The sequence below is a fragment of the Adiantum capillus-veneris genome, chromosome 8, assembly GCF_014529385.1.
Source record: "Adiantum capillus-veneris isolate H3 chromosome 8, ASM1452938v2, whole genome shotgun sequence".
NCBI lineage: Eukaryota > Viridiplantae > Streptophyta > Polypodiopsida > Polypodiales > Pteridaceae > Adiantum > Adiantum capillus-veneris.
This window is the reverse complement of record NC_140938.1, coordinates 132,503,116-132,518,742: the sequence shown is the minus strand read 5'-3', so window position 1 is coordinate 132,518,742 and position 15,627 is coordinate 132,503,116. Positions and strand designations below refer to the sequence as shown.

At 43.6% G+C, this 15,627-nt stretch overlaps 1 protein-coding gene across 1 annotated transcript in view; it reads left to right on the top strand.

Annotated features, from left to right (window-relative positions):
• The window catches only part of CUE1 (Glucose-6-phosphate/phosphate translocator-like protein), a 55,801-nt gene extending 40,439 nt beyond the window's left edge, over nucleotides 1–15,362 (top strand). Inside the window, exons 4-9 of the mRNA XM_086518533.1 lie at nucleotides 5–90; nucleotides 224–308; nucleotides 14,327–14,446; nucleotides 14,536–14,604; nucleotides 14,714–14,843; nucleotides 14,937–15,362. Of these exons, the coding sequence (XP_086374659.1) occupies nucleotides 5–90; nucleotides 224–308; nucleotides 14,327–14,446; nucleotides 14,536–14,604; nucleotides 14,714–14,843; nucleotides 14,937–15,016 (570 nt within the window). The 3' untranslated portion in view covers nucleotides 15,017–15,362. The remainder of the gene's footprint in view (nucleotides 1–4; nucleotides 91–223; nucleotides 309–14,326; nucleotides 14,447–14,535; nucleotides 14,605–14,713; nucleotides 14,844–14,936) is intronic.
• The last annotated feature ends 265 nt before the right edge of the window (nucleotides 15,363–15,627 follow it).

The window sequence follows — 15,627 nt, the reverse complement described above, 5'->3', positions numbered from 1 at the left end:
CTAGTATCCCAGTCTACTGGTTGTGGCATCTCTGTTACCGATTGTTGGGGGAGTGGCACTGGCATCTCTGACTGAAGCATCTTTCAACTGGTCAGTTGCTCATTTATTATTATACCCCCACCCACCCATCCAAATCCCCGCACACACGCATACCTACACCTGATATGAACATCCTGCATTTAGAATCCCTTTTAACGCTCTTTATGCATTGTTTCTTTCGTAGGACTGGTTTTCTCAGTGCCATGGCTTCCAATGTGACATTTCAGTCGAGGAACGTGCTTAGTAAGAAGCTGATGCTGAAAAAAGAGGTGATGTTTCTTCTCAGGTTTACTTCGAAATCTGCCGTGTGACCCTGTGTCTTGTCTCATTTCTACTGCCCTCTCAAATGCATCCACCTAATTCAATAACTGGTATAGGTATTGGAACACCTGACTAGCTCGGACTAGGTTTCAGCGGCGAAAGCATATGCAGGGCAGGAAACTGTTGTACAGAGAAACTGTAAAAGTGCTCTGCTAAACTTTTTGGGAGTTTCCAGTGGGTTATGGAAGATATAGGGCAAGAGCTCTGCTAAACTTTTTGGGAGTTTCCAGTGGGTTAAGGAAGATATAGGGCAAGAGCCCTGCTAAACTTTTTGGGAGTTTCCAGTGGGTTAAGGAAGATATAGAGCAAGAACCCATTTAGATGATCGAAACGGGCCATAACAACTTCCAAAATCAATAGCTTAGTTGTGCACATTATTGGGGATCATATAAAACTGGAATGAAGGAAAAAAATGACATGCGATGAGTAAGCTTTAATAAAATAATATCCAAAGGAGGAACATCGCAAGTGAAGGCTCGCTTATGCAGAAATTAGAGTGGTAATGAGTACTAATGAGGGGTTGATAAAATTGTTCAGCAATTATCATCCGTCATGTGAAATTGAGTATTGCAACATCATGACCTTGAGTGTGAGTCTAATTGAGCTGTTTCCAGTAAATTTAAGGGAAAATGTTTGCTTTAAGGCGAGTTCCTCAGTAATTTCTCGTATATTTACTAGTGGACAGCTCAAAAGCCCTCTATTCTTTAGCTGTGTACTTGTAATCTTCCTCTCTTGAGAAGGGTTGTGGGACTTTTGTCCAATCTTTACATAATAAAGGGGTGATCTTTCACTCGTTGTTTGGACAACCTGTGAAGTTCAGGCATTCCAGACGTTGAACAGATTTGTTTCTTTTTTCAAATTGCAATTTGATTGTGTGCTTCGCGTTGTAAGACTAATGTTTTTTGAATGAGAATTTTGCACTTTGCTTTCATCTGCCTGATCTTAGTGACTTCCAAGTTGAGTTTTTGTAGAAATAGCATTCAAGAGAGCTCTTATATTAGTTTATTAGTTAAGTCTAATATCTTTTCTTTACAGTTTCATGCATTTTCGTGAATGTTTTTCGTCTGCATGTTCTGCTTTTCCTTTGACCCTTCTCCTTCAAACCTTAATGACCCTAAACAAAATTTTGGTATGATGAGGTAAGTTCTTATGGTTATGTGAGAGCGTGGGTCATAGTTACCGGGGAACGCGTTCCGTAGGCCCTAGAAGGCCGGAACGCCGTTCCCTCCCCCTCTGCCAAGCTGGAACGCCCCGGAACGTTTTGCCGTTCCGGGTGACCACCTGATACCGGAACGGCCAACTCTCAAAAATGGGAAGAAATAGGCAGTTTTTTGCAAATTTGCAGTGAAGATTAGGTGTTTTTTTAGTGTGCAAGGACTCAAAAATTAAAATGCACCCCCTCACACCCATTCCCTTCTCAAGCATTATTTGGGTGTTTTTTATGCCTCCCGTTCCGCGCCGTTCCCGTTCCGGACCCTGGGCCGTTCCCCCGTTCCGCGAGGGTCCCCGTCGCCGTTCCCGTTCCGCGTTCCGGGTAACTCTGCCGTGGGTCCTTCTTGGGGTCATGAATGGCTGATGCCTGGACGAGATGCCTTGGATGAGGGCTGTGATGAGTCATGTCTTACTTTCGTCCTATAAGATTGTGGGCCCTTTTTGGAGTGGCAAATGGTTGATGCTTTGATGAGATACCTTGGTGGTAGTTTTGGGGATACTCGAGACTCAAGCTTAGACATTGTGACTTGTAGAAGAAACTTTCCATGACATAACCTTCAATGGAAAATTTAGTTTTTTCTTGAAAACATAAAAGAAGTGGTCTTTTAAGGAATTGACAAGAGGAGTTACCATCACCGATTTGAGCTTACCCTTATTATGCTTCAGTGACGATAGCTTTGAATGATGTCTTTAGGTCATTTGCGATTTTGATTGAGTGGTCCAACCCAGTGAGAGAAGCCTCCAACCGTGACTTATCTCCCTTCCTCACTGGTGCGCCTAGTTGCGATTCTTAGATAGCATAGGACATAATGGTTCACCATTTCGTGCCAAGCCCGAAAGCCCTCTTTCTCTAGAGGTATTGTGGAGATCAGAAACACGCCTTGTAGTGCCACAAAGGCCAATTCGAAATGCATTACGAAATGGGGTTTCATAGGTATGAAACTTGTTTCCAAAAATGTTGAAAACATACATAACTGCAAGAATATTTTCTTTCACCCTCCAAAATTTCTACAAGAATGGTTCAAAAGAGAAATAGAACAAGGAGTATAATGCATGCCACAACCACGCTCTCAAAGTTTAAACACAAGCATATTGATAGAGCGTGCCACATTCCCTTCCAAGTTTTTGATCAAAAGTCACATCCACAAAATTTTCACACTAGGTAAGGATGTGTCTGGCAAAGAGAACTCACTCTCCAATCTCAACGAGAAATGAATTGAGTTTATTGCAGCGTCACGACGCAACACGTTTCACTTGCCCTGAAATGCAAAATGCCTAAAGTGGCCAAAATGTTTCACTTGGTCAGTGAAACACCTGAAAGCATGATTGAAAACTCTCATGAAACATGAGTACTATGCCTTTGTATTAGGTCCTAGCAAGCTTCCTTAATACAACCAACTCTAGGAATTTGTTAAAAGTGTTAAGTAGTTCCTCTCTCTGTCACAAACTGGAGCGCACACGAATACTCAACAAGCTGAAAGTAAATAAACTTTCAACCAAAAGAGTTGAGGGAGAAGATCGACACAGTATTTGGGACCCGCAGGTGGGCTGGTCCCCCCTTATAGAGATTTTTTATTAGGGAGAATCTTTTTACAAGCACATGAACCGGAGTGACCCCTCCGTTCTAAATCTTCCGACTCGATGGTCAATTCCTTCCCTTGCGGGAAATTCCCGAGAGACGGGCTCCCAAATTTGTTTCTGTGTGTTGTGAAGCTCTCCAGACTATTCCCGATTCCGTTCCCAGAAACTCTGAGCATGGGCCGAGGCCTTGTTGCTCCTTCTCCGTGATGGAGTACCTGCTGCAAAAGCACAAATACGAAACAACTCGTATTGCGTATTCACAATCAGTACTTGTTGCTTTGAGTGCGGGAAAGCGAACTCCGTAATCCAAGGTCACATGATCACCTACAGTCCTTTGGCAGAACCTCCTCTTCCTTGCGCTGGCAATCTGTGTGAGAAAGAAGAAATCGCTGGCTGTTTATAATGGTGCTGGGGACCGGCAGGAATAGCCGGTGGCTATCCGACAGCAATAGGCGTGAGTGGAGGGGCGCCACAAAAGCTTGTAGAGAGAGGAGAGAGAATTTGCGCTGGTTGTATTCAACAGTAAGAGGATGCACTGGCTATTTTTTAATGAGTCCTTGCTTTAATTTAAGTCGGCTGCTTGATGGGAATGGGATTGTGCTAGCTAGGGTGGATGAAAGAGAAACATCGTGCACACAAGTGAGTGTGTATGGCTAGATTATCACTCAAGCGAATTAGGTTCCAAGATCAATTAACTTGGACTCATAAACACGGTCTTGAGTATTTGCTAAGCCATCACAAGCTCACCATAAACAAGGAGATGTAATGCAAAATAGACTTGGTTTATTCATTCATGAAATGAGCTTTAAGTAGCTCTACAGCCTTGCACCACTACATGTGGGATAATTCCAAACATCTCCAATCCAGGAGACAAACTATCTCTAATCCAAGAGATACTCAACACTTCCCCTCAAATAGATGCATAAAACTGAGACCAAGCTAGTCCAAGCTATCTCCAAACAGATACAACTGAAGGGGAAAGGCAAATCAAAAGCTAGAGAACGTCGTCGTAGACTAGAAGGCTACTGCCGCCTTCTTCTTCATCTTCATTTCTTTTGCTAAATAGACTTTGGGCCTCGGATTTCTGTTGGTGCTGCCTCTATCGTTTTTGAAACACTTGGAAGGAAGGTGACCCTTCTTCCCGCAAATGCTTCAAGTCTTCGATACTAGACATTCCTTTGCTATGTTCTCTTCTTTGCCACACTTGAAACATATTTTGTTACTAGAGCTAACTGCAAAAGCTCCTCCCCCTGAAGTAGCATTCCTCCCTTGCTTCTTCTCCTCGGACATTAAAGAGTTAGATTACATCTTGGAAATTCGGTGTTGGATCCTTCTCCTCAATGATGGTCATGATCTGGTCTAAGCTAGTTGGTATGGCTGCTAGAAGAAATGCAATTTTGTCCTCCTCTGGTACTGCACTGTTTACATAAGCTAGTTGTGTGGTCATGCTTTTAAGGCGATTGACCAAGCTTGCAATATCTTCGTTATGTTCCATTTTTAATTTGTATAGATCCTTCTTTAAGCTCACTTTGCTCTTCTTTTTCCTAGCTCCAAGTTTTTTTCTAGTGCTTCCCATGTAGCTGATGAGGTTTCACAATCATCAGTAAAGTGTACATAATTGTCATGTAGTGCAATGATTATGATTCCTAATGCTTGCTTATCCTTTGCCTGATTTTGTGGCCTCATTGCTCGTGTCAGTATGTGTGCACACTGCACCATTAGTGGATGTCGGATCAGTGATCGTTGGCTTGACTACTCCCCACAACTTTTTTTCATTAAGTAGCCTTTCAACTTGGTTTGCCAAGTATGAAAGCCCTCCCCGTTGAATTTTCTAAGCCCTTTCTCTTCCATTGCTAGTAGAGGGGTCTTAGCTTAGGAGACTCTCCTAGCCAGTGTCTACCTCTTTACACGAGGCTCGAGCACAAATACCCCTTAGGAGATGATAGAAAATTTATTTGCAAGTTATTGTGCTTTGCTGCAAGATTGAAGTTTTAATTGCGAGAGAGAAAATTCCCTTTCGTGAAGCTCCTCTTCACCGGAGTGAAGCTCCTCTTCACAAAGAGGTATTGCCCTTTGCTTTGATTGGTGACGCTTTAAAGGCCTTGGAGTGCGAACCTTTGACCCTTTGCTTGGAGCTCGGAGTCTTTTATGCTTTTTGAAGCTTTGATAGCCTTCGAAAACTTGTTGAAGCCCCTTTGAAGCTTTTGAACAACTCTTGGAGAAGGCCTTTTGAATGCTCGGTGTGGAAGCTTTCTTCGGGATGGCCGCCTTTGAAGTCCCTTGTTGAAGTTTTTTTGAGTGGCCTCGAAGCTCCTTTTATTTTTGACTTCTTGGTCTTGCTGCAGCTTCAATGGGACCAGACCCTTACAGGGTCTTGGAGGCTTTGATGTGGAGCCAAGGGGTTATGGAGCCACTTGGAGATTATGACTGTGGGAAAGACCCCTGGGCAGGATGCAGGGCAGCGGGCAGAGGCTGGGCAATGGGCAAGCGGGGGCAGAGTTCGGGCAGCGGGCAGGGCCATGGGCAAGTGGGGGCAGTTTGGGCTGGAGAGCAGGGCAGCGGTCTGTGTTCGGACGGTCGAGTGTGAAGGGCGCCAGTTGCGGCCAGGCCGGTCGGCCAACAGGGAGCGCGGGCGACCGTTCGACCAACTTCGTCGTCGGACGGCAACAGGGAGCGCAAGCGGCTGTTCGGACCCGACGGGCAAGTTCAAAACGCTTTTGAAGTGCTGCTTCACGTCCGCCCAGTGGACGCCACCCAATCCTTGGCACCTTGCTTGATTTTTTGTGTATAGCCCTCAACCCTACAAGTAAGGTGTTCCCATGTGCTCTAAAAGAATTGCTTTGAGGGCTTCTGAAAAGTCTTCCTCCCAAAAAGTGTTTTTGAGCATTAAATGCTTCCCCCACGAGCGAGGCTTTCTTTTGCTACAAAAATCAGAAGGGCTTCTCAACAAATGCGGATTTTAATTGGATAAGTAACCCCTCTTGAGGTACCCGATTTGAAGACGAGAGGATTCAATAGACGTCCCGTGACGATGGCTATGTACACACAGTCGGATTGAGCTAATTGTTTGAGCACAAACCGAATTTGACACGTATAGAAAAGGGGTTTTTGAGCTCAAAATCAAATTGGATCAACTCAATATCAAGCATAGCTAAAGGCAATCAAGATAATGATTTGAGGCTTAAGCAATTAGGGGAGCAAAACATGCAAAATCAATACCAAATGCAATCTAATGAAAAAGTAATGCTTCCTAATCAAACTTGCCTAATCCATGGAGGGTAGTGACCTTTTGGGTCTACCAAGGACGTGCCCACACATGGATAGGTTAGAGCTCAATTAGTAAGAGGTACAACTAGTTATGAAAATGCCAATGGACCATAATGATAATCAAGAGATACTATTAATCTAATAGAGATGCTAATGAGCTAGGATGGATGAAAGAGAAACATCGTGCACACAAGTGTGTGTGTGTGGCTAGATTATCACTCAAGCGAATTAGGTTCCAAGATCAATTAACTTGGAGTCATTAACACGATCTTGAGTATTTGCTAAGCCATCACAAGCTCACCATAAACAAGGGAGATGTAATGCAAAATAGACTTGGTTTATTCATTCATGAAATGAGCTTTAAGTAGCTCTATAGCCTTGCACCACTGCATGTGGGATAATTCCACCTTTCCTCTCCTTGACCCATACTCTAGTACTCTAGTACAAAGCTCACACCTTACACTGCCCACTTATTAAGAAAAATGTTAACATGGACAAAACTCCATAAAACTCAGTGAGCTGAAAATTGATGCTATGCAATCACATTCGAGGCGTCCCCGGATGTAGCTCTCAGGCATAGATGCATTGCAAACACAAATTTCTCACAGGAAAGCATTCAATAGTCCAATTTTTTAGAAAAAGCTTCTTAGAACCCATCTTTATTCTTGTGTTTGCATCTTTACACGTATTCTTACACGTATTCCTTTTTCCAGTTCGGGTTTCCCACAAGACCAAAGGAATATTCCGTTTTCGATGCTCTCGTCACCCATCATGTGATGCATCTGGAATATCCGTTTCTCGGTCTCTCCTACCGTACTAACGGTACAAACCCTTCGCGATGCTTAATGTTACCCATCATATGACGCATCAGGGTTGTCTGTTCCTGATGGATTTTAAAAATTCCAGTAGATCTACAGTTCCTAACCTTACGGTTCAAGTGCATTCCTAATTTCAATAAAAAGAAATTACTCAGAGAAATAAGAAAATAGTCCATTTAGCGACATCCCTCTGGCTTCTAAAAAGTTTCCCTCAACTGTAGTGCTTGTACATATCCTTCGAGAATCTTAGGATAAGATGCTAATTCTTGCTCGGTCATCCACTCTCTCTCTCTCTCTCTAGATTTTTTCTTTAGTAGCTAATAATTAGGCCAGGAGCAGCAATCAACTATGAACTTTGAACATGTTGACTTGCTTGTGAGTTACCAATAAGCCCATAGCATGTTACATGCTACATTTGCAAGGTTTGAAACCTCAAATGTGTTATTTGTAGTGAAACTTATGGCTAACCATATCTATGAAAGCATGCATGGATATATGTATACTTTCATACATGTATTATATATAGGTTCTTTGATTGGACATTTCGCGAATGTCTGGAAGATCGTAGGATTGATTTGGTATCTGGTAGTTCTCCATAGGTCTACCTTATTTAATTGGGTAAAGACAGTACGAAGAGACCTTTCAAAGACATAAGACAAGAAGCAGCTTGCCTAAGTTTAAGTATCTAGAATGAACACAAGTTTAAGACAAGAAGCAGCTTGCCTAAGTTTAAGTATCTAGAATGAACACAAGTTTTTGGAAGTTCGTTGCAGTGCTTTAGGTCAAAGTGAGTCGTTCTTTTGTGAACTCCAATTTCAATGATTGCGGTGATTCTATGTTTGTAGATGGTATGATCCCTCTTTCTTTTCCAAAGAGGAGCAGCAAAAGGCTATGGCCTCTGTTGAGGGATTCCTAGATCAGAATCCGTGATGGTCAGATGGGTTGCCACACCCTTGGATCAAGCCAAGACTTCTCTACATGGAAAACATCAACTGTCAAGTTTTTGGAGCTGGAAGCAACATCTCCGGGTTCCATCCTGATCAGTGATTGAAATGGACTATGGCCATTGTGTCCTACCTTTTGGTATATATGTTATGGACTAAGGAGGATCTGCACAGACTCTGATTTTAGTCTGCTTTCAAATATAGACCCCTATGACTTACTTTATGAGCAATGAGTCTATGTAGCGTGTTATCTTTATTGAGACCATAAATATCTTTGAAGCGGACTTTGCTACCAAAGCAAGGTTGAAAAACTTTTTCTTACAAAAGGACGTGCAATGAGATGAGCCGGACTTCCTTTTCAGGAAGTCAAAAGGTAGCAGCATCTCTCGAGCACCCCTCCAGTGCAATTGTGTCAGGAATGAGGATCTCTGTTTGAGATGTGTCCTGTAGATCTAACGTCAACACATCATGAATGCTTTTCCTTTGTCAATTATTAATGGTCGCTTCATGATCAGTGAGCCGACTATGTGGTTAGGCCTGGAAGGCGGAGAGAAACTACAACACTACTGAGTGAGGAGGTCTGGCCAGCATTTATGCAATCCAGAAGTTTAGACACTACTTGTTGGCTATTCACTTAAGTGTCATCATTGACCATCATGTCCTAAGGTACATGCCCAAGGTTGTAGGTAGGGTGTGGAGGTGGCTACTGCTGTTCCAAGAATTCGACTTTGATATTCTATTCCGTCCAAGGAAAACTTTTGTTATAGCTGACCACTTGTCCAGAGTAGACTCGGGAGAAAATCATATGGGATTGATAATTGCCTTCTAGAAGGTTGCCTCTTCAAGGGTGGATATTACTTCCGAGGGTTACACTGATGTCGTTCATTCGCTCATTACTGTCTTTTACCCACTTGGGGCCACTCCTTTGAATAAAAGACGCCTCTTCCTCAATACAGGCCATTTTGGAAGATACACGTAATGGGGTTTCTCTCGGACACATCAATGATCACTGCCCAACCTAGTCTACAAAGTGGTCTATGGTGGCCATTCATGTCTAGGGATGCAGTTCAACATGCAAAGAATTGTGACACCTGTCATGTGCACCTAAGCCCACTCGCCAGGCCAGCTGTCCACTCCACATCTCCCTTGTTTAGCTGCCCTTCGAGAGACGAGGCATGTATTTTGTTGGCCCTATCCACCCTGCCGCACATCCTGGTCAAGATATGCGTCTTCCAAAAGGAGTTACTGCGGTGGACCATTTACTGGAGACCACCTCAGAGGTACATCCATTGCATGAGCTTTGTGTACGATTTCTTGAAGGTCATCATCTATCTAATGCGAAGGAAATGCCACACAGGTAAGGCAGTGGGGTTTGTCGGGGTCTTTATTGTGGTGCTGGTTCTCCTCTCTCTCTCTCTCTGTAAATGTAACAAAATGCGTTATGCAAAAGAAACTCGATGAGGCAGTAGCAAGTTTTGAAGCATGGAGAACAAATATGGAAAAGCACATGGGGGAAAAAGATGCAATAATCGAGGAGCTAAAAGGAGAACTTGCGGCTTGCAAATCTGCAACTAAGGAGAAGGGAGAAGACCAACCTTCGGTGCTGAAGGAGCTCGAGGACATGAAGGATCAGATGAAAGCTCTATGGGAAGGAGATGAACAAAAATCGAAAACGGCATCTTCATGGGCGGAACGTCTTTTTAAGACACAAGAAAAGGTTGATGAAGCAGAGAAATGGATTGAGGATGCGAAGAAAGGGAAGGCCCAGATACCCGAGACCACACCTACCTCCACCATTATTAATATGACCATTGAGGAAGAGCAGAAAAGGAAGAATCGGGCTCTGCATGTGCGGGTCACAGGAGTCAGACAAAGAGAATGTAGATGAAGAAGTGAAGGAACTGCTACAACACATGGGCATCACAGAGCCTACTCACACAAGTGCATGGAGAGTGGGCAAGAAAGGAATCGATGAGAAGGGAAACGTAAAGGATAGGGCACTTATTCTCCGCTTCCCGAATATAGAAATAAGGAAAGAATTTCTAAAGAAGAGGCCAACTCTTAAGAAAACCGGTATTTTCCTGGGAGATGACCTTACATTGGCACAAGTGGCACACATGCAAGAGTTGATGCCAGAGATCAAGGCAGCAAGAGAAAAGGGGAAAATCACCTTTTATAGAGGAGGGAAAGTAGTGGTTCTGGAAAAGCGCTCATCATGACGGTGCGAGACCTATGGGGCGACGCTCCGGATAGCGGCGTGGAATTGTAATGGATCATATAGGCTAGATGTAGGTGCCTTTGAAGACAGCTTTAGGGACAGAGACATAGTTTTCTACCCAGAGACACACCAGATACCGGGACAGCTTATGCCACATGTGAAGGGTTATTTATGGGAAACAGCTGGTCGACCAGACAAGAGATCTCTACGGGGTAGCCGGGGTTCAGGAGGAGTAGCAGTCTTATTTAAAGAGGAGCTGAAACCACTACTACAGATTATCAGGAAAGATGAGCAAGCAAGGTATATGTGGGTGAGAATGAGAGCCGAGACAGGTAGATTTCTATATATCGCTATATGCTACTTCCCTCCAAGTACATCAGTCTACTTCTCACCTAAAGGACAGTCCCCTTTCTCCATATTGAATAATGACGTATGGGAGTTCTCTAGAGATGGAGACATCGTTCTCTTAGGAGACTTTAATACCAGAACGGCCAACTCTCAAGCAGTATTCTATGATACTTCTGAGGAAATGCTCAAAGAAGTGGATTTATCACAGAGGGGACTCACTAGAAACTCAAAGGATAAAGAACACACTGAATATGGGAGACACCTCATGGAGATGGCAACTATACATGGTTTGGCCATACTTAATGGTCTAGAGAATTTCCCTTTATCTGGGGAATTCACATGCTTCCCGCACAGGCATGGGGCCAGTACAATGAATTATGTCATGACTTCACCAAGCTTTATTTCTAGTATCGAGGACTTTAAGGTGGGACCCAGACCGGTTGGGATTGCAGTGGATCATGCTCTCTTGACCCTATCAATCTCCTTCCAATACAATGCCTCTCAAGCACAAAGGAAGAAGACACACACAAGATATACTTTTACGCCAGAGACTGATTCGGTCTATGTGGAAATCTATAATAGGATGTGGGCAGCCGAGCCAGTATATACTGTAGAGGTGATTACTTCTCAGTTAACAGAGATACTACATGGAGCAGCACAAGAGGCATACCCACATACTCAACCTGATCAGAAGAGAGGATCTGGGAACATGCCTCAAAACAGCTGGTATGACGAGGAATGCAGAGAGATGAGAACCCAGGTCCAGAAAGAGCTTACACTTGGGATCATCACATATAAGCAGTCTCGGATTGCTCTTCGGCGTACAGTACGTCGCAAGAAAAGGGCATTCTTAGCCAAACTGGAGAAGGATCTATATCAGCTCTTCTTGAGTCAAGACTCACATGATGTGAGTCCTCGCGTTTATTTCATGAGCACTCACCGCCTCCGACGATTACTTCTCCTGAGATTTGCGGTCAATATGTAACATCATTATATATGGTATCTGGATAGCCTCCATTACCAGATCGGCTAGAGCCATGCCCTGCTACTAGTACTTTCTTTACTACGGAAATGGTGAAAAAAGCCATTGATAAGATGAAGACAAGAAGAGCATATGATCATGATGGTTTAGTAGCAGAACATCTGATCCATGCCAGGGATCTACTTTCAGAAGTCCTTGCTCGTCTGTTTAATTGGGTCATGTGTGAAGGATTACCTGAATCTTGGAAATTATCTACTATCGTACCTATTTTCAAATCAGGGGATCCTATGATACCCGGGAACTACCGTACCATTATGGTAGGTCACACATTGACCCGACTGTACGCATCCATTCTTGAAGAAAAATTGAGTAGATGGGCAGAGAATGAGGGCATAAGGGCAACGGGACAAGCTGGATTCAGGAGGGGTTACTCCACTATAGATCATATTCTTACGCTCAGAGCCATTATTGAGGAAGGAAGAGCAAGCGGGAGAAGGATGTATTGTTGCTTTGTGGATTTTCGGAAAGATTTTGATACAGTACCAAGGGCCAGATTGATGCGCAGGATGCAAGAGTTAGGGGTCCCCAAAGAGATTATTTGGGGGATCATGGCCTTATACGGGTCAGTAACTGGTTATGTACGTACCCCAGAAGGGGATTCTGACATTGTTCATTCCACCGTTGGAGTAAAGCAGGGATGCCCACTGTCCCCTACTTTATTTGGTATGTACATAGATGAGGTATCAGATTACATTGATAGAGAAGGTGACAGAGGTGCTCAACTTGCAGGGTCATGGATACCTTTGTTGCTGTATGCAGATGATATTGTATTGATAGCAGAATCACCAGATGGAATGCAGAGGCAGCTAGATGCATTACATAAATTCGCGGAGGACAGTGGACTGTCTGTAAACTTGGGTAAAACCAAAGTTATGGTGTTTAATACCACACCGCAGTGGGTTAGGAGATCGGCACCTACATTTGCAGATGGCGAGGATATAGTTTAGTACACAGATGCATACACATACCTTGGTGTGGTATTTGCATGACCGAAGTTTACTCTTAAGAAAGTAGCGGATGCTAGATTGTCCAGAGCCTCTGCGGCCTTGGGAGGGTTGGAGAGGATGTGTTCACAAGTGCAGTTTCAGGAACCAAGAACAAAACTTTGTCTCTTTGATACTGTGGTGGCTTCGGCTATGCTTTATGGGGCCCAGATTTGGGGACCAACTGTGGATCAGGATAATTGGAAGTCAATGGAGAGACCTTTGGTATCTATGATTTCCCGAATGATTAGAGCCAAGGCCTCCGTACCACACGCGATTATCCGAGCGGAACTAGCTGCCCCTCCGATAGAAATTGAAGCTCTTACCAGATCAGTGTCCTTTATACATGGTTTGTGGGATACAAATAATTGCCGATATACTAGACTGGCCCTCGAATCCTCTCGACAATTAGCAATGAAAGGGGATACATCATGCTGGTATGCGCAACTGTCCTCGTGGTTTCAGAGACGGGTTCAGTATGGAAAGATTACCCCCCTTCCAATACTCTCTTGAGGCTCCATCACTGGCAATTACACGAACGGAGATTAATAAAATCATCCGTCAGGATCTTATACAGTTGGATACTAAGAGGACATGGGTAGACCCTACACAAGAATTGGGCACGAAGATGGCCGACTACAAAGAAAACTTCCTACAGCTATCTGAAGATGGATTTGTGATTCGCCTGAGCTACATGGATACCCACCTGTCTCGTGGTTTGAGATGTGCTATTGGTCAGATTCGTACATCCTCACACCAGCTGGAAATTGAATTTGGCAGATTTAGGGGAATCCCACGTGAGAGCAGAATTTGCAAGTTATGCAGAATGGAGACGGAGACAGAATTACACTACATATGCCATTGCACCGTATACTATGAGATACGTGGGTGTTTCCATTGCCTATTTAAAGAAGGCTTTGGACCTCTAGAAAGAGTCATGCAATACCAAGATCAAAGATGCTTAGGCTTGTACCTACTGGAACTACATCGGCACAGGGATAATCTAATGAGAAGACAAAGAGCACTACAACCTCAGAGGCAGATCACAGATTTCTTCGGATCGAGAGAAGCAGGAGTGGAAGGAGAAGCAAGAGGCCAACAGCCAGCACAAAGGAGTACCCACATTCATACCAAAGGCACCCTCATTGACAGGGCAATTGAGCTTAGGAAATCGAGACGACCACGACCGAGATGCAGAAGCACACTTCACCGGAGGAGACTACAACAAAGGATTAGAAGCATTCTAGCCAGACACCCAGAATGCTCTTAATACTTTGTATTTAGTTTTTCACATTTATTTTCACACTTTCACACTTTTCACACTTAGTACTTTAGTACTAAGGTACCCAGACATTGTAACAGATTCACCACTTTTGTATTAGTTTGGTCTCATAGGTCATTCTGGCCTTTTGAAGACGTTAATATAACATTTCATTTCATTTCATTTCTCTCTCTCTCTCTCTCTCTCTCTCTCTCTCTCTCTCTCTCTCTCTCATTTGTCTGCTGCATTGCTGGGCTGGTGTTTAGAATGTGACCTGTTTTCTGATTTACAGAACTCAATGGATAACATCAACCTCTTCTGTATCATTACCATCATGTCTTTTCTTTTACTGGCTCCGGTCACCCTCTTCCTCGAAGGAGTGAAATTCACACCTACATATCTTCAGTCAGCGGTAAGTTCTTTATGTAAGTTTGTGAGAAGTCTGACCATTGCTTCACTGGGTTGGTTTCACAATTGGTGTTTTGAACTCGGTTGTAACAGGGACTCGATGTAAAAGTTTTGGCAGTTCGTGCTCTACTTGCTGCCATCTGTTTTCATGCATATCAGCAGGTCACATAAACATTAGCCTGCTTTTCATATTGAAAGATGGAGTGCTATTGTTGAGTTTGTAGAGTTTTCTCCGGAGTTCGATGTGGCTGACTTGCATCAGTTTTTGCAGGTCTCATACATGATTTTGCAGAGGGTTTCACCTGTAACTCATTCAGTAGGCAATTGCGTGAAGCGAGTGGTGGTTATTGTTACCTCTGTTCTCTTTTTCAGGACCCCGGTTTCCCCCATCAATGGCATAGGTGAGTTTGTGTCATGGTATTCATCAACCCCTCAATCAGAGGTGTTCTTTGAAACGTTAGCTTGAACTATTTGTTACGGTTGTGCTGTGGCAGGCACTGGTATTGCTTTGGCTGGAGTCTTTGCGTACTCACGGGTGAAGCAGCAAAAGAAGAAGCCTGAAAAGTCTGAGTAATCAAAGAAAACTTGAAGTTGACTTAGGACAATGCTTAATGCACACCACTTCTGTCAGAGCTGAACATTTGATATCGATGCAAATCGACCAACAGAAGGACAAGCGTACCATTTTGTTACATTTGTAGACATCCTCCACATTTTTATCTCACAGCTTTTGCTACTGGAATGCATTTCTTGTCAGAGTGCACTGCAAAGGTTGTGGGGAGTAGAGACTTTATGGCTTTCTCTCAAAGCATTTTTGGTTTGCGATTGGTTGTAGAGCTACCGGTCACTTACTTCCTGCTGTTGGGTAATGGATTGATCCAATCATGAGTCAGGGTTTCAATAGTTTGTTTTTTTAAGAAGCCTCTCTCTCTCTCTCTCTCTCTCTCTCTCTCTCTCTCAATCCTTGAGCTTCGAGAATCACTTATCAGCACAATCCTTGAGCATTGAGAATCACTTATCAGCCCCACACATAGTACATCACATGTATCTTTGGTCCCATAGGTCGTATTTGACTTCCGAGGATGATAAAATAGAGAGAGAGAGTCCAATGCTACTCTGAAAGTCACAGTTGAAATAAAATGGCTGCATAGCTAGCCATTTGAATTGATGGAGTAACGTGAATGG